The sequence below is a fragment of the Triturus cristatus genome, chromosome 10 (genome assembly GCF_964204655.1).
Source record: "Triturus cristatus chromosome 10, aTriCri1.1, whole genome shotgun sequence".
NCBI lineage: Eukaryota > Metazoa > Chordata > Amphibia > Caudata > Salamandridae > Triturus > Triturus cristatus.
This window is the reverse complement of record NC_140593.1, coordinates 369,974,845-369,993,922: the sequence shown is the minus strand read 5'-3', so window position 1 is coordinate 369,993,922 and position 19,078 is coordinate 369,974,845. Positions and strand designations below refer to the sequence as shown.

The 19,078-nt window shown below is 43.8% G+C and overlaps 1 protein-coding gene across 1 annotated transcript in view; it reads right to left on the bottom strand.

Moving 5' to 3' along the window:
- DNAH11 (dynein axonemal heavy chain 11) overlaps window positions 1–19,078 on the bottom strand; it is a 3,007,685-nt gene that overhangs the window by 941,897 nt on the left and 2,046,710 nt on the right. The window contains exon 61 of the mRNA XM_085631597.1: window positions 4,838–4,939. Within this exon, the coding sequence (XP_085487723.1) occupies window positions 4,838–4,939 (102 nt within the window). The remainder of the gene's footprint in view (window positions 1–4,837; window positions 4,940–19,078) is intronic.

Sequence of the window (19,078 nt, the reverse complement as noted above, 5' to 3'; positions counted from 1 at the left end):
TACGGCCGTTAGCCTGAATTGTGGACTCTATGTCCGTGCGATGGTGGAGAGAGGCTGGGTGTCAAACGTTGGGAGACCTATATGCGGATGGTAAATTCATTACCCGTGATGAGGCATTCGAGACCTTCGGTCTAGAACTAGGGTAATTCCTACAATACAGGAAAATGTCAAGCGTGACTTGTGAAATGCCTTGCAGGGTTTTCCAGCGGAACCACCCACCACCAATATATTGTTGGTAATGCTCTATATGGCGCAAGGTAAGAGTTTAATATCGCACTGATACAGAGCTTTACAAGACGACCTGCCGAACACAACACTTTCGGTAAAGAGTAGATGGGATGTAGTGCTGGAAGAACCATTATCGGATAAGGAATGGGAAAAGTTCAGGAAGGAGTGCGCAAAGTCATTTCCAACGCGCGTTACAAGCTCCTACAATATAATATCATACATCAGGTCTACCTTACACTGGCATCCATACATACAATTTACCCAGCGCGTAGCAGTGAATGCTCAAGATGTAAAGTACAACCAGCAGATTTCCTACATATGGTTTGGGCGTGTGTGCAGTTGAGCTCTTACTGGGACACTATAATCAGAAGTTTACAGAGGTCGACTGGTTGGACTATCTCCAAAAATGGCAGACAGGTATTGTTGTATCTACTCCCTACACCCAAAATCAAAAAACTAAGCAGACGATTTGTCACACTGGGATTAGTGATAGCAAAAAGACATAGCAATCAGCTGGCTCAGACCCCGGCCACCACAGGTAGAAGACTGGATGAGAGATATGAGTGAATGAAAGCAATGCATAGGGACGTAAAAGTGGAGGAGGACCTAATGGCATGGTCCCAGATGTTGGCAGGCCTCGATGAAAAGCAAGATGATGGCACTCAGGATGTGGAAACTGAAGTGTGGAATGACACAGGGTGGCAAGACCTAGATGGATAGGGGACATGTAGTAGGGATCAGCTCTGGTTTTTGGGGTGCAACGAAGTGATACATTAAAACTTGATTTTGTGGTATACACGGGAGATGGGAAGGGGGTGGGAGGGATCGTTCGGAGGGTAAAAGTTGGGGTTGGCATGACTTATATAGACAGCACAGGATGCATAATACGTTTATGACATATGATGGAATAAGTTAACGAACCAGGAAAAGAAACTTGCTCCTAATGTCAATCTTTTCTCTCAATTTGTGGCCCAGCCCTCCCTGTAGTGCCTATGTTGAATGTTGTATGATAACACAAATGCCAATAAAGTTAAACTAAAACAAAACCAAAAACTTTCTGATATTATCTCTGTGTTCTTATATCTTCCTAGTCATGGCCCTCCAGCATTGGCAGGCCTCTTCCAGGCAGCCCTGCCACAATGCAGTTTTTTTAACGTTCAAGCTAACATTTGATAGCCAGTGATGTCTCCATTAGGCATAGATGTTATAAATGTAGGATCTGGGATTCGAGATCAGTTACCTGTCACTACCTGTCTTTTTCTTTATGGCTATGACCACCCTGATAGTGGCCTTACCAACAGCCCACAGTGTACCCACAGAGGCAACCAAGTTTTGGCTTATATGGAAGTAGGATGAAAGCCCTGTCAATAGATAATCAGAGCATTGCTCATCCACTGGGCACCACCTTTTAAGAGCCATAGGAGACGTCGATCTCCAGCGGTCGACTTGAAACTAGCAGTGACAGGTGAATGGTCTGAGATACCCTGTGGGAGAATGGTAGTCAGTGTCATGTGGAGGATGCTGGTAGTGGGACAAAGAAGAGGTCTATGATAGGGAAGCTTCTTGTGTGCAGCTGAGGTGTATGTGTATTCTTTATTGTGTGGATGCCATATCCTGCAGGCATCAAAGAGCCCAAGGGAGAATATCCAGGTCTTTCATAATTTGGTTCTTGTCAGATGGTGTAGGTTTGCGCAATTGGAGTGGCACAAAGAAGCTTATGAAGTTGTATTGTTCACCTTCCAGGAGACCACCTATCGCAATGTACCTACTGAGGGAGTGTGAAGAGATCTAAGATACCACTAGAGGAAAGTTCCTATGTAGGAGTATAGCCACCCCTCCTGGCCCTTGCATGGAAAGCTTTTATAGCCAAAGCGTTGCAGCAAGGGGCAATTTGGGCCCACCAGATGAGTTTCTTACAACATGAGGAGCCCAGGCCTATGCTCTTTGACATATCAAAGGACAGCCATCCTCTTGAGCCAATCTAGCAAGCAGTTAACAATCCATGTCAGAATTGTAAAGTTAGATATGTGGGTATGGGGCTCTGAATGCTGTCTTAAGCAGTGTGTTGGGACAACAAAGACAATAATTAGATCTTTGTACATGGGTGCTCAAAAACAAAAACAAAACAGAAAACAGAAACATACAGTTACGTGTATAGGATTTGTGCCAAGGTGAAATGTTGTTGATAGAGGGTCCCTAAGTAGCCCTGGTGCAAGGTGATACTAGAAATCAAGTTCATGATTGTATGAACCCCTACACTATCTAAGTGCCTCCCAGGAGTAGAGCAGACGAATCAAGGGGATCGGTCTGCATTTGAGTGTTACATCCAGGAGTCAATATGATTGGTGCCAATAAGTTGTGACTGACCTATGTCTCTCAGAGTAGTGCGGGGTGACTTTTGTCTGTTTCAGAGGATTGCAGTCAGTCTCTGGCTATCCTAAACCCTGATGGACCTATTCTGTCATATTGGCTTGATTGAACCATCATCACCCAAGGCCGACCGGGTACGATGGTCAGACGTGTCATGACTCGAAAGGAGATGGCGACTAATTTTTTTGTCTCCACTGCCCAGTCCCATGCTTCCATTAGGGTCTCGAAGAAGTGCGATTGAGAGTTGTCAATTGCTTTAAGCTTGACAGGGAAGATTAACATATATTGTAAGTTTATTGCTTGGAGCTTCTGTTGAATGGCACTAAAAGAGTTCCTCCACTTCTGAACAAGCTTGGTGAAGTCCAGGAAGATCATGATATGGTTAGATTGGAATCACAGGGTACCAGTTTTCCGTGCTTCAAGCAGTATAGTGTCCCTGACGCGATTGTTAAGTATCCAGGCAATCATGGGCTACAGGGGGCACCCAACTGGGATTTCTGGGTCAAGGACCGGTGAGGTCTTTCGATTGTGAACCAGAGTGAAAGCCTCCCCTCTGGCATCCAGGATGTAAGCCATGCCTCGAGGAACTTCTCTGGGTCTGTGGATTCACCTGTCTCTGAGAACCCAACCAACCAAAGATTATTGCACCATGATCTGTTTTTTGCATCCTCTGGCATCTCTTCAAGAGTCATGGTTCTAGATAAGAGCTGTGAAACAGAGTTTATATACTGTAGTGACTTCATCTTCCAAAACAGACTCAAGACTCTGCTCGCCACATTGGGGAGGCCCTGATGGTGGAGCATTACCCCTCCTCCTGCTTCTTCGATTTTAGTTCCAACTGCTTCATGGGCTGTTTGGATTGCCTGCAAGATAGTCCAGTTGTCACTAGAGTCTATTGTCTTCTGGCTCACGGAGATCTCAGTGGGAGGAGGTTTGGCACTTTCCGAATCAAGAGTAGTGTGTTTATCAATCTTTGCTTGTGTGCTTCGTCCCTTATCCTTCCCCATGTTTCAATCCTCACTATGGGTTGAGTGATGGCAAACAAGAGAAGGAGGGAGAATGAAGAGGGGAATGTCAGATATCAGTGGGCTTTTTGTGGTTCCTATCAAATCAGGATGCTCCCTCAAAATGTACCTGAAAATCTCTTTCTAAGCTGGACATCCCCTCAGTCCAGTGAGGCCTCACTCCAGGCCCAGAGATAAGATCCCTCATAGCTGGGATCCTGAGTAACGCCAAAGACCCAGGTGAAGAGGTGGAAGCAACCCCAGTGTGGCCCGGTCTGCTTACCACTGATGCTAGGGACTAGGCAGAACAAGCAGTTGGGGCTAGCCAAGGACATAGCACCCAGTCTGAAACCACGTGCTGGTCCCATGGGGCAGGATGATAAACAAGTGCCACCAGGTTTCTGTCGTTTTGCTGGCGTCTGCGTAGTGAACAAGCAGGCCCACCTGGGGATGACCTGGTATTGTACACCCCTTTGTCTCCATGATCGAGAGCTCATCACCTCACCAGTCCCAGGAGCAGGAGCAATGGGCCAATTGGCCACCCATACTGCTGGTATCACCCTACAGCCGTCCAACAGCTCATGGTCACTCCTCCCACGGGCTTCACATGCTATTCACTCGAGTACAGTCTGGGTTGGAGTCTATTAGGAGCTGGGCTCAGCGCTCCTTCAGGTCTCTAGGAGGGGTGCCTCCTCTTGCCAGATCTCACTCACCAGGAAGGCCAATGCAGTTGGACAGGCACCTCCACCACCCTGGCACTCCAGCGGTTGATCAGCAGTCTCCTGTCCATGCCTTTGTAGAGTTCGAGCTCCACCGCTCTCGAGGATCACCCGCGGTACATTGGGAAGCCAGGAAGTGTTTCTGACAGCGGAACCCCAAGGAGCTTTTCAATTCTCTGCCACCATCCTGACTTCAACACGGACAAGGACGTACAGCCTCACCAGGCCAGTATGCTCTGGCCAGGATTTCGAGTCATGAGAACAGGCACTCAAAGCGCTCACTGTGACATTTATAGGGTCGCCTGATGACAGAATGTTATCTGATGGTTAGAGTGTGCCCGCTATTTTGGTTAACCAGGCCATACCCCCAGTGGTTAACAATTCTATCATCAAATTCCATACACATATATTTTACATCACCTAAGACTAACGCTTAATAAGGTGAAGCATGTGGGTTAAACTATATGCTTGAACACACACAGTATGATAGCTTGTATTTCTGCTGATTCTACTTACAGCAAGTTTTTTCCTGATTACTTCAAGTTTTTCTGTAGCTTCTGACAGTTCCAAGTTTGCTTGAGCTAGTGCTTGACGTTTTGGCTCCACATCACAATAGACCTAATAAACAGAGCAAATACAATGTACCATTAAAAAAATATAGTTAAGGATTTGTTTTCAAATGAAAGTCATATAATTGTTGGACAAAGGCATAACTATATGATATGGGCAATGTAACACAATGCCATAACGTCCATGCAATAAACCTTTTCTTTACAAAAAGTTACATAATTCAGTCTACAATATGTCATAAACCAATCCCTTGTAGGCACAATCCTATTTTTCGGTTTAAATAAATGGAATAGTTTGAAACAGCTCACATAACAATTGTTAATAGAGAGGCACCAGACATAAGACATCGATCCCCTTCCACACATGAACAGATTTTCCCACACTTCCTCTGAGAAATGTGGCAATTTACCAAAATTGTGCTTGCATGGACAGAAGAGGCGGTATACACAATGATTTCTTGTCAAGCAAAGTAGTGGATGCCAATGGCCATTCCACATATAGCACAGCCATATTGTAACTTCTTGCATGCAAAGTCCAGAATTACCTTTCCAAACATTGCACACCATACCACTCTACAAGCACCTAATGTCTGATTTCTAGTGCAGTCTCACAAAATTTCCACTATAATATAAACGTTCAAACACAGGTCAGGTAACCAAAAAGACTCATCCCTCTAGAACTCTATTTCTTTCTCTTACTGCCATTTGTGATTTGAACCCTGGCGGAGGCCCACATGTTCAGCGGAAATCTGATCCCTTCTCCCCTGCTGGAAGACCCCCTGCCTTTTATAGTGATCACTGCACCCAAAGTTAAGGGTTGATTGTGAAAAAATCAACCTTAATTGCCCTGACGTGCAAGGTGTTTTCTCCCTGTGTATGGGGGCCAATGATAAGCCAGGTTGACCATTCTTTGCATGACGGACCTGGGCAGTGAAAATCAGGGATGGTCACCCTGTCATAAATAGGGCTATTGGCCTTCACTGTGATTGACAAACCAACTGATGGACGGGACATCAGGCCAAGGTTTTCCAACGGTTGAATCAGCTGAGGTTCCTCTGTTGGAAATCCTATGGTTCCCGACCTATATATGGAAAGAGGGAACTGCGATGCTTGAGGACGGGGTGTAGAAAATTGAGTTATTAGTTGTGTAGCCTACACAACTAATAGGTACGCAATCCTCTTACTGGGAATCAAGCACCCTATTGTAGCACTTGACTCTCTTGGGGTCGCAAGGCAGTGCAGTCCGAGGCCTACTCAGAGAAAGTGGTGTGGGATAGAAATCACAGTTCACTGGCACACAATATTAACACTCAATAAATGATTGTCCACACTACTAAATACTTTGTAATACTTTACAAATATGTACATTGGCAGCAGGGAATTACCATATATGACATTGCATAATTACCTTTAACCTCCTACAGGGGTCACACAAATATATCAAGCAAGTCTATTGTTTTGCCAAGGTTGAAGAGCCGCAACCCACATGCCAAAATCATCATTTTGTACTTAAATGCAATTATCAAAAATAACAATCCTGCATGAATGCACTTATTAATGCTAATGAACATATATACTGCAAGCAGTCATCATTATGAGAAACCAATAAAACATTTAAAATATTTGTATTTTTTTTATACATTTCCAACCATCAAACTGCAATCATAAAAGCATCACATTATAATGACATTGCATTGTAAACATACACTTGGCCCCTAGAGAGCGCTTCAAGACATGCACTGCCTTTAACCACCTTCAGAATTTTCAGGCAATAACAACCACAACCACAACCACATTTATAGCCCATTTAGGGTTCAATACTCCCGACTGTAGAGCGAACGCTCCAGCCTTGGGAGTGTTTGAAAATATGAGGGCAATCCTGTTGAGAATATTCCTTCTGATTCCCTTCCACTTAGGGAAGGGACTTTTAAAGTCAGTTTTTGGGGAAAGCTGCACACTTCCTAACCTTGTTGAGGGTGACCCCACTGTCCTAGGGCCATTACATGAGAAGAAACATCCAAAATTAGAGCCATAACATATCAGGACCCTTTGGGAGCAGTGATTATTATAACAGCGGGTCGCCTGCTGTGCCCGGAGCCCGTGTCTTTTGTTTGCTGTGTTTTCTTTTCCTCCCCATTTCATTGGGGGCAGTTGATGGAGCCCATACCCCATTGTCCCGCTGGCTCCCAAGCGTCCGTAGCTCCAAGTACAGCCACAGGAACCAACAGCCTCTCTCTCCCTGCCATTACTGTGGGCAGGGTGCAGCCTTTTGCTGTGGCCACCCTGCTCCCCCAAGAGACAGCCGCAGGGAACAGGGGTGAGACTACCACCACTATGGGGGCACAATGGTGCTCCCATGTCATGCTTTGCCTTCCAGGGTCAGTGATGGGGTCCCGTCCCCCTTGATGATAAGTATGCCTTGGGATGGGGTCCCTGGGCAGTACAGAGAGTCTGGGGATGGGGCGCCATGCACACCCCCTCTCTGAGAGATTAATCACATGCTAAACCCCAGGCCCTGGCCCACCCCGGGTGTATTTAATTGATGATGAGGAAAAGCCCTGCGTGCTCCTTACGAGGAAAGGTCAAAGGTTGCCAAACTTTAAAATGTGAGAACTTGGGCCCCTGTTGGCTGATGTGGACGATCTTAGGCTCATTGTCTTCCTAGTGATGAGTTCCATCTACCAGGGGCAGTTGCAGCAACTCTTCTCACCTCCAGAGAGGTGCAGTTCTCAAGGAGCTGGTTCTCCTGACTCCCTGTGGCAGCTTTCCACTTGATCTTGGTTTCTGGGGCAAAAAGTCCAGACTTTCCCCCAACAGGTCCTCAGGGGGCATAAGGGGGGCAACCTCTCTGGCACATAGTCCTGTGGTCAACTAGGCAGTGCTCCCGGTCCTAAGTGGGGGATCAGGGAATTCCTCCTTCCAGTTCTCCATGGCGGTGCCAGGATTTAGCAGTGAAGTGCAGAAATATCCACAGGCACGAGAGAGTCTCCCCTTGTGCAAGAGTTTTTAAAGGGGAGAGGAAGGTTCCAGAAGTCCAACACCCCTGGCCACTCCTAGGGTACCATGTGACCTCTCCACCACTGCCCCAACACTCCAGCACAGTATGCTGGGATAGTTCAAAATGGCTTCGTCTTTTTTATGGGCATACCGCAAGCCAAGAAGAGCTATTAAATGGATCTGCCTTCCACAGGATCGAGGTGGCTGGTCTGTCCCGAATTTAGTCAATTACTACTGGGCAACTATGATCCAGCAATTTGCCTTCCCATTATCAGACGAGATTACTGAGATACCATCATATTTGGCGCCATCAATATATTCAATTGCATTAGGAGATGCTACGAAAGGAATACTAACACGCATCCTAGAGCCAAGTTATTTTAAAAAAACGAGATTTAAGGTCGCATGGGCTCTATTTACGATTTGGCAAAAAATACGCCGCCTTTTTTCCATCCCTCAGCTTAATTACTATACACCATTAAATGCCTCTGGCCTACTTCCAGCAATATTTCAAGAGGGTGTAGTCTCCATTTGGGCTTCTCAGGGCCTGAGGGAAATAGGAGATTTCGCTGATTCCGGCCGGATGGCCTCTTTTCTGTTTTTAAAATATAAGTTTCAATTACAGGCTAATCACTTTTTCAAATACTTACAAATCAGAAGCTTTTTAGATAAAAAAGCTCTGACAAACCTAATTCTGTTTGATAAAATTCTAATTATTGAATTAGTTAAAAAGAAAGCAAAAATTGGGATTTTATATCAAACTCTCCAATCCCAATATCCAGATGACCTATCTGGTCATAATAATAAGTGGGCAACTAAATTTGGAGTACCCTCCATCGACTTGAAACTTCCATTGATGCTAGCCAGGACCGTTTTGGTCTCTGGCACTCTCCGTACTCAAAGTTATATGGCTATGTTTAATTTGTACTACACTCCGGCAAAATTGGTTAGATGGGGGACCACTAACGGGGGTAAAAGCTCATTCTGTGCAAGATGTAAACTTTCATCTGCTGATTCCCTTCATATGTTCTTCGATTGCCCCGAACTGTCTCTTTTTATCAATCAAATTGAAACTTTTCTCACACAGATCACTCAGTCTTCAATTAAAATTACTGCAGAAATGGTAATCACTGGGTATCAGTTTTCTATGACTTCTCAGAGATCAAGATATATGCATTCATTTTTGTTTATTGCAATGGCAATGGTTAGACTTTGTATTACCTCCCTTTGGATAAATCCTGAATCTCCTACTTTTTTCCATTGGCAGGCCAGGATGCTGGCATGGTTTAAACTAGAAACTGCTGTACAAAAGTTCAAAGGGAAAAGACGACACCTAATTGCTTCTAAGAATTGGGCTCCTTTTCAAGAATGGTTACAAAATTAATAGAGCATCTCAGCATATGTACTGTTTTTTTCCTATGATTATATGATAATAGGAGTCTGCCTTTAGTTTTTTTGTCTACAATGTCTTCCTGCTGTATAATTTTCTATTGATTTCTAGCTTGTATGATTATGCTTTATTGTCAATTCCTCTCCCACCACCACGGGAGGTATGTAATTAAAAAATCAAATAAATAAAAAAAAAAAAAAAAAAATGGCTTCGTCCAGGAATCACTGGTCACATCTGCTCCTTTGGTCCCAGCTCTGCCCCTGGCTGACATCACTGCCAGTGCCTTGCACACCAAAAGTTCAAAGCAAATCCCCCTCCTGGGTTGGCTCCAGTTGTCTGGGCTCTCTCCTTTGTTCAGTGGGGTTGGGCAGCCCGATCCCTGGCACAGTGTGAAAGCTGAGTGATTGATGCAGATCATTTCGCTCCACCCCTTTCCTCTTCAGGAGCTGACTGAAAAACTGCTAGGTGCTCACTTTGTGTGGGGAGGCCTTTGTTCCTGCTGCTGGAGAGAAATGTAAATAACTGGACACAGCAGGGTGACAAAAGGCCTGGGCTCTGATCCAGAGCTGTACCAGAGAAATATGACAACGCTGGATGACCCATAAACTGTACAATTATTATTTTGGAAAGTACAGAATTGATTTTCCCCGCACAGGACACAATGTTCAAGACGTCAATAGTCTCTCTAAGCCAAAGGTAAGTGAAACTGCACTCTAAGGCAGTTCTCTCCCTATGTGTATAATAAAGTGTCACTATAGACAAAACAGTAAATCTCACTGACTTTCCCTAGTAGTGTACATTAACATTATAAAGCCAATCCCAGGTCAATATCTAATCCTGCAGAGTCCCCATTGCAGCAGGCTTCCTGTGTACAGTTACCTCACTGTGCACAACAGTAGTGTCCCAGGCGCAGCTCGCCCGTGTAACCCCGTGTTCACATGCAACCAGCCAAGTGTACCTTACCCTTGATGCATTGCAGCGGTCTTATCCAAAAAGGCATACACTGGTGGTAAGCACGTGCAGTCTGTTTGCCATTTGGAGGTGAGCGAGTATGTTAGGCAGAATCTAGACAAGAACACAACAGTTATGGTGTTGCTTCTTGACTTTTCAGCAGCATTGGACACTGTATCACACTCCATTCTGCTGAACAGACTCAGTACTCTAAGCATTAGGGGCAAAGCTCTTTTGTGAATTAAATCCTATCTGTAGGGCAGCTCCCAACAGATGTATTTACACCCACATTTATCTTCACCCAAACCCCTGGTATGTAGTTTGCCACAGGGTTCTGCCCTCAGCCCGCTTTTGTTTAATCTTTACCTTTCACCCTTGGTGCATCTTGTCAAATCATCAAGTTAGTGTTGTATGCCGACTACATCCAATTGTTCTCCTTACAAGACAACACTGTGGCAGCTTTCTACAATTTTAAAGAATGTCTCAGAGGAGTTGGAGGTAAACTAGCTAATACAGAATTGGATAAAATGGAAGTCTTGGTTTTCAATCAGAGCAGACCCCCTCTGCCATATCTTTGGTGTCCTGATGAACTTAACGCTCCTCCTATTCCTACCTCTTCTGTTAGGAACCTTGGCACCATATTTTATTCCTCGCTCTCCTTCGCCACTCAAATTAAGCAAATCTTAGCGGTCTGTTTCATGAAGTTGAAAATCCTAAAAAAGTTCCTTCATCTGGTTCCTGATTAGATGAGGAAAACGGTTGTCCATGCTTTAGTCACCTCTCACCTGGACTACTCAAATAGTCCGTGCCTCACTCTCCCTGCGTATTTGAAATGCAGACTCTGGTTAATCCAGAATTCAGCAGTAAGATTAATTACTAGAGTCCCAGGCCCAATTACATTTCTCCTCCTCTGAGACATTTGCACTGGCTTCCTGTTGAACAGCGCATTACATTTAAAGCGCTGACGTTGGCATTCCGAGCTTTCCACGGCGAGACCCCTCACTACTTGACAAACATACACCCAAGAGAGGGTTCTTAGATCAGTTGCCTCCCACGGATCCCTAAATTCCTGAAGTCCCGCTGTGGGGGCAGCTCCTTTACTGTTCTCACTGCCAAACTTTGGAACAGTCTTCCTCCCAACCTGTGCAGCGTAGAATAACCCTCTTCCTTTAAAAAACAACTCAAAACCTGGCTATTTGACAATGTTTAGCCTCTACAGTGTCCCACTGGCCTTTTTGTCTGCTGGAGCAGCTGCACGCTTTATCAAGTGTTGTTGATTTATTATCGATTACTGTAGGAGAGAGACATGTAGTGAGACTCACCCATGAAGTACTCCAATTTTTGAGACCCCAGAGGTGCTAGGGGTAGCACCCTATGACTTCGAGTACTTCCTGATGTGGTATTATAAAATTCTGCATATCTTGATAATATAACAAAGAACTTGGCAACAGAAGCTGAAATATGAAAAGACATCTTTATTAAACTCAAATGAGTGAGACTACGTCGCACAGAAGCCTTAGCAACTGAATGAGGCAGTCTGCAGAACAGAAACCAGTCTCCTCTTTTATGGAGAATGTTACGCTCTGGGCAACACCGCCCTTCTCTTGCAGTTGGTCATTCACATGTATACATTGCAAACGAAAAGGCAGAGTCATGATGACCATCCCACATTCCAGTTAAGCCAGCCCGTAATTATTTACCCAGCAAGGCTCAGATCCCACATCAGATATCGATAGGCCCCAATAAACATGAGCATCTCCTGTTTTGGGAAACAAGCCATAAAGCAGGAACAGTCAGGTGTGAAAGAGATTAGCTGGAGGCTTGTGTAGGATGAAAAGACTTTATGGTGTGTCAAGCCCTGATGCTAATCACAGGTGGCCAGAGGACGGGGAACTTGTGAGACCAGTTTGACCTGGGGTGGCAGAGCCAAGCTGCCCAGGTCAGCGGTTCGCTAATACCGGGATAGACAGGGGTAGGGCCCTGCCTCCTACGCGGTCCCAAATTTTAAAGTACGACACCCACAATAAAAAGTGCATAGCCGGTTGATCCAAAAAGCAAATATAGCCGGGTGTACTGAATGGGCGAAACCCAATTGCAACACTGGGCATGCATATTTTTTGGGCAGATGATCACACCAATCGACCTCTATCTGACATCACCTTTTGCTTTTTGCAATGAGTCTAACATCAGATAATTAAAACACCTGAAATCAAACATCTTCTAACTAGGTTTTTGTCTTGAATGACTTTTCCACTTCTGTGAAATATTTCCTCCCTCTTTTAGTCTTTCTAGCACTCTGTAGCTGCTATTGCTCCTATCATTGCATTACAAAAACAAAAAAATATAATGAAATAAACATTGTATTGATAAAGATCGTCTGGTGCATCTTCAAGATGAACTGGATTAGTCTTTTAGAAGTATATTTGTAACAAATATTTCAAGGATGCTACACATATTTTCATAATAACTGTAGGAAACTGACATGAAAAAATACTTTATTAGCTAGAGCTGCATTGGTACAAAGGTAGGTTTATGGCAGAGACTACAGGAAGCAAGCAGAACTTTGAAAATGATGTTGCACTAGCACTGACCAGGTACTTAAAAGGCAGGCAGATATATATTTATGCCTACACACACCCCTTGTTCCTGTGTATGTAGTTGACCTGTGTTTCATCACAAAAAAGCCTGTTAATTATAAGACAAATGAGTATTAGTAGAGGGGGATGCAAGACTTTCCCAAGTAATAAATGCAAAATCTTGTTAGGTCCAACAAAGAAGTCCAATAAATAAACTTGGGCTCAACCCATGGCAGCTATGGCATACACCAGATAGGCTTAACCTAAAGAAAAGTGTGCAAAGTATTTAGCAGTACCAAACCTGTTGACTGGGACCTGGGCACAATTTCAGGTCAACCACGATGGAGAGGAGGTCGGATAACCCAAGCATGCCATCCTGGCCAAGGATATCTCTTCTTGCTTAGTCTCTGAAATGGAAGTCAAAATCCTGATGCCTGGCAAGGGTGCACGAGGATGAGTCTGGCAAAGGATCCTCAAAGTCAGATAGTTGCTGGACAGGTCAAGCTGTTGGTTTTGGCAGAAAGATCCATGAGGAAAAATTGAAAGTCCTCTAGTAGGTGGACACTTATTGTATCATTGACTGGGCAAGATTTTTATCTTCAATCATGGTCTTTTTATAGCACTCAAAATCGTCAAGCAGGGCAAACCTGAAGTTCTATCTGATGAAGTCCTCTCAAATCAGTCACTGTTGCCGAGAGATCTCGCTGAACCTCTGGAAGTCTTGGTCATACAAAAAGCCACAACTTTTCACAATTAATGTAGCAGTTCTAAGGCTACCAGAACCTCAGGGGGAGAACTTAGAGGTCCAGGTGCTACTGCAGTGGTTGCTCCTGGAAAAGGCTTCTTGCAGCTTGCTGTGACCCTAAAGCCACAAAAGTCAGCCAACAGACCATTGGAGTCAACTTCATAGTCCTGGGTATAAGTAGGAGCATATCTAATCCTCCAGGTCTCCTCACAGGTCACGAACAGCCTGTCCAATCCTCTTCTGTTCTTCCACAGGCCCAGAAAATTGGTGAAGTGCCACATTTGAAGCATTCACAAGTAAGTGAGTGGGCGTTACTATGAATGGCCAGGCCTCACCCTGGCCAATTTCAAGTTAATGAATTTCCAGAACTCTCCCCAGCTGCAACAACAACAAAACTCTAAAAACTTTGCATCACGTGCTCCCACAGTGTTCCCCGTTTATAACCCTCTACGCTTGAAACGGAAATCAGAAATAAAAAAACAGGACCTTCTTTAGACCAAAAGGGGATTAAAGGTCCTGATACCATCGAGGCTGGTTAGATGATTTGTACCACCAACCTCGTCAATCAGGATTCAACGTGGTTAGCGCTTACACAAATAGAGGCCAGGCGCTGTATCAGATAATTGATTCTTTCGGGAGGCTTACCTCTCCGTCGGTTACTCCCGGCGTCCAGGAATACAATCGGAGGCAAAAGCCACCGAGTTCCCACTGTATTTGTTTGTAACGACGCGTCGTACTTCTCACGTTGCACGGCGCGCGTCATAACTAGAACGCGTGGAACACGCTCTAGGTGATGGGAGTTGTAGTCCATCAGTTTGATAAAGTGAAAGTCAATATTTAGACGCTCCTCTTAGTCAATTACTTTGCGGAAAGCGTATAGTTTATATAATTAATTGTAGTCATTCATAGACACCTATAAAACATCAGTCCGAGAAAGGGTCTAGAATCGCCAATCCTCACGTATGTTCAGACAAGGGAAATGCCGTGTATGTTGTTGTGTTAAAGACCACCAATATTAACAGGGGTTTATATTCATATATAAGAATATACAAATATGCACATACAATTTAAATGGTTGGTTGAAATTATTCCAAGACACAACTGAAACATCCGCCCGACAAAGGGAGAGGAAAAAAGGTGAGAAAAGCTCATAACTCGCCACTCCTCATGTGTGTTCGGACAAGGAAAATGCCATGCATGTAATTGTGCTAACGACCACAGGTATTACCAAGGGTTGATGTTTGTATATAAATATAAATATGCACGTAACGATGCATATAACATATCTGTCTGGCAGGGAAAAAAAGGTTTACTCCCTATTACTCCTTCTAAATAGGACAAGTATACTGCTTTTCGATTTACAATGGTTTATCACAATAAGGAACACTTTATTCTAGATGGCAGTCCAGGGTATGTCATCATTCAGACCCTGTTCATTACTTCCCATTCTAAAAATCCAACGTTGCTCCTTTCTAAACAGGAATGTTTTCACATCTGTGACATGCGGGGGTATGAACGGTTTTTCCACCACCACCCATTTCATGTCTTCCACCTTATGTTTCATATTTAGGAAATGTGATGTGAGTTTCGTTGCCTGTTTGTTGCATCGTATTGTGCTCTTATGCTCAGCAATGCGGGTCTTAACCTTTCTCAGGGTCATTCCAATATACATCAAGCCACAAGGGCATGTGATCTGGTACATCACCCACTCACTATTGCAGTTTGTGTGACATGTCAATTTCCATGGTCTAGATGTTCCTATATCTATTTGTGTAGTTTGTTCAGTTTGTGGACAAGCCACACAAGACCCACATGGAAAATGGCCCACAACTGGTGGCATGTCCCAAAGCCTTTGTGTGTATGGGACTTGTTTATTCTGTGGTCTAGTGTGTACTAGAGTGTCTCTCAGGGACCTGTTTCTTTTAAAAGAGAACAGTGGTTTGGGAATGTTGTTATTTCCTATGTTCAAGATTTTCCAGTGTTTTAGCACTGTTTGTTGAATTCTGTTAGAAAGAGTGCTAAACGTACTGACAAAGGTCATCCTGTCCAGTGTTGGTTTCTGAACTGGTGCTTCTAATAGAGCGTCCCGATTGTTATTCGCAGCTCTTTTACGAGCTTTTCTTATCAGATGTTTAGGATAGTTTCTGGCTTCCAAATCTTTAGACAAGTTTTGTGCATGCTCCTCGTACTTAGTAATATCAGAGCAATTGCGTCGGATCCTCAGGAATTGTCCCACAGGCAAATTCTGGCGCAATGCTCGTGGGTGGTAACTGTCAAATCTCAAAAGGGAATTCCTTGACATTGGTTTTTTATAAAGCTCACACTCCAAACCCCCATCCGTGGGAGATATCTTAAGGTCTAGGAAAGCAAGATGTTCTTTGCTGTGTTCCACCGTGAAATCAATGAAGGTGTTTCTCGAATTTAACCAGTTCTTGAAGTCAAGAAGACTGGAAAGGCTTCCCCGCCACTGCACAAACACATCATCAATATATCTTTTCCAAACTATAACCTGTTGTCGGAAAGGATTGGTGTCTGCAAAGACATAGGTTTGTTCGAACCAGTGCATGTACAAATTAGCCAGGCTCTTTGCACATACACTTCCCATGGATGTTCCAGAGATTTGAAGATATAAATTGTCACGAATTGGAAAAAAATTTCTTTCATCACCAGTCTCGCACATTCAAGAATAAAATGTACTGGTGTGATCGAATTGGGAACAGAATTCTCAAGGAGTGCACGTATAGTTTCAAGAGTCTCATCCTGTGGAATACAGGTATAAAGAGAGACAACATCGAAACTCACCAGATAGTCACGGTCTACTTCAAAAGAAATTTCCGGAAGCAGAGAAAGGATGTCTCTCGTGTCTTTTAGATACGTAGGCATGGCCATTACAAGTGGTCTTAAAAAGAAATCCACAAAAGTGGATAATGGCTCTAAAAGGGATCCAATACCCGAAATAATCGGGCGTCCCTGTGGCGGTCTTGTGGGCTTGTGGGCTTGTGGATTTTGGGTAAAACGTAGAAGTATGGGGTCACGGGGCTTTTGGCTTCTAGATAATTAGCCTCCTTCTGCGTTATCCAACCCTCTGCCTCAGCCTCTAGGACCAAAGATTGAATCTCCCTCATGATTCTCTCAGTGGGATCCCTAACTAGAGGACGATATGCCACTTTTGTGGATTTCTTTTTAAGACCACTTGTAATGGCCATGCCTACGTATCTAAAAGACACGAGAGACATCCTTTCTCTGCTTCCGGAAATTTCTTTTGAAGTAGACAGTGACTATCTGGTGAGTTTCGATGTTGTCTCTCTTTATACCTGTATTCCACAGGATGAGACTCTTGAAACTATACGTGCACTCCTTGAGAATTCTGTTCCCAATTCGATCACACCAGTACATTTTATTCTTGAATGTGCGAGACTGGTGATGAAAGAAATGTTTTTCCAATTAGGTGACAATTTATATCTTCAAATCTCAGGAACATCCATGGGAAGTGTATGTGCACCGAGCCTGGCTAATTTGTACATGCACTGGTTCGAACAAACCTATGTCTTTGCAGACACCAATCCTTTCCGACAACAGGTTATAGTTTGGAAAAGATATATTTATGATGTGTTTGTGCAGTGGCGGGGAAGCCTTTCCAGTCTTCTTGACTTCAAGAACTGGTTAAATTCGAGAAACACCTTCATTGATTTCACGGTGGAACACAGCAAAGAACATCTTGCTTTCCTAGACCTTAAGATATCTCCCAAGGATGGGGGTTTGGAGTGTGAGCTTTATAAAAAACCAATGTCAAGGAATTCCCTTTTGAGATTTGACAGTTACCACCCACGAGCATTGCGCCAGAATTTGCCTGTGGGACAATTCCTGAGGATCCGACGCAATTGCTCTGATATTACTAAGTACGAGGAGCATGCAGAAAACTTGTCTAAAGATTTGGAAGCCAGAAACTATCCTAAACATCTGATAAGAAAAGCTCGTAAAAGAGCTGCGAATAACAATCGGGACGCTCTATTAGAAGCACCAGTTCAGAAACCAACACTGGACAGGATGACCTTTGTCAGTACGTTTAGCACTCTTTCTAACAGAATTCAACAAACAGTGCTAAAACACTGGAAAATCTTGAACATAGGAAATAACAACATTCCCAAACCACTGTTCTCTTTTAAAAGAAACAGGTCTCTGAGAGACACTCTAGTACACACTAGACCACAGAATAAACAAGTCCCATACACACAAAGACTTTGGGACATGCCACCAGTTGTGGGCCATTTTCCATGTGGGTCTTGTGTGGCTTGTCCACAAACTGAACAAACTACACAAATAGATATAGGAACATATAGACCATGGAAATTGACATGTCACACAAACTGCAATAGTGAGCAGGTGATATACCAGATCACATGCCCTTGTGGCTTGAGGTATATTGGAATGACCCTGAGAAAGGTTAAGACCCGCATTGCTGAGCATAAGAGCACAATACGATGCAACAAACAGGCAACGAAACTCACATCACATTTCCTAAATATGAAACATAAGGTGGAAGACATGAAATGGGTGGTGGTGGAAAAAACGTTCATACCCCCGCATGTCACAGATGTGAAAACATTCCTGTTTAGAAAGGAGCAACGTTGGATTTTTAGAATGGGAAGTAATGAACAGGGTCTGAATGATGACATACCCTGGACTGCCATCTAGAATAAAGTGTTCCCTATTGTGATAAACCATTGTAAATCGAAAAGCAGTATACTTGTCCTATTTAGAAGGAGTAATAGGGAGTAAACCTTTTTTTCCCTGCCAGACAGATATGTCATATGCATCGTTACGTGCATATTTTTATTTATATACAAACATCAACCCTTGGTAATACATGTGGTCATTAGCACAATTACATGCATGGCATTTTCCTTGTCCGAACACACATGAGGAGTGGCGAGTTATGAGCTTTTCTCACCTTTTTTCCTCTCCCTTTGTCGGGCGGATGTTTCAGTTGTGTCTTCGAATAATTTCAACCAACCATTTAAATTGTATGTGCATATTTGTATATTCTTATATATGAATATAAACCCCTGTTAATATCGGTGGTCTTTAGCACAACAACATACACGGCATTTCCCTTGTTTGAACATACGTGAGGATTGGCGATTCTAGACCCTTTCTCGGACTGATGTTTTATAGATGTCTATGAATGACTACAATTAATTATATAAACTATACGCTTTCCGCAAAGTAATTGACTAAGAGGAGCGTCTAAATATTGACTTTCACTTTATCAAACTGATGGACTACAACTCCCATCACCTAGAGCGTGTTCCACGCGTTCTAGTTATGACGCGCGCCGTGCAACGTGAGAAGTACGATGCGTCGTTACAAACAAATACAGCGGGAACTCGGCGGCTTTTGCCTCCAATTGTATTCCTGGACGCCGGGAGTAACCGACGGAGAGGTAAGCCTCCCGAAAGAATGAATTATCTGATACAGCGCCTGGCCTCTATTTGTGTAAGCGCTAACCCCGTTGAATCCTGATTGACG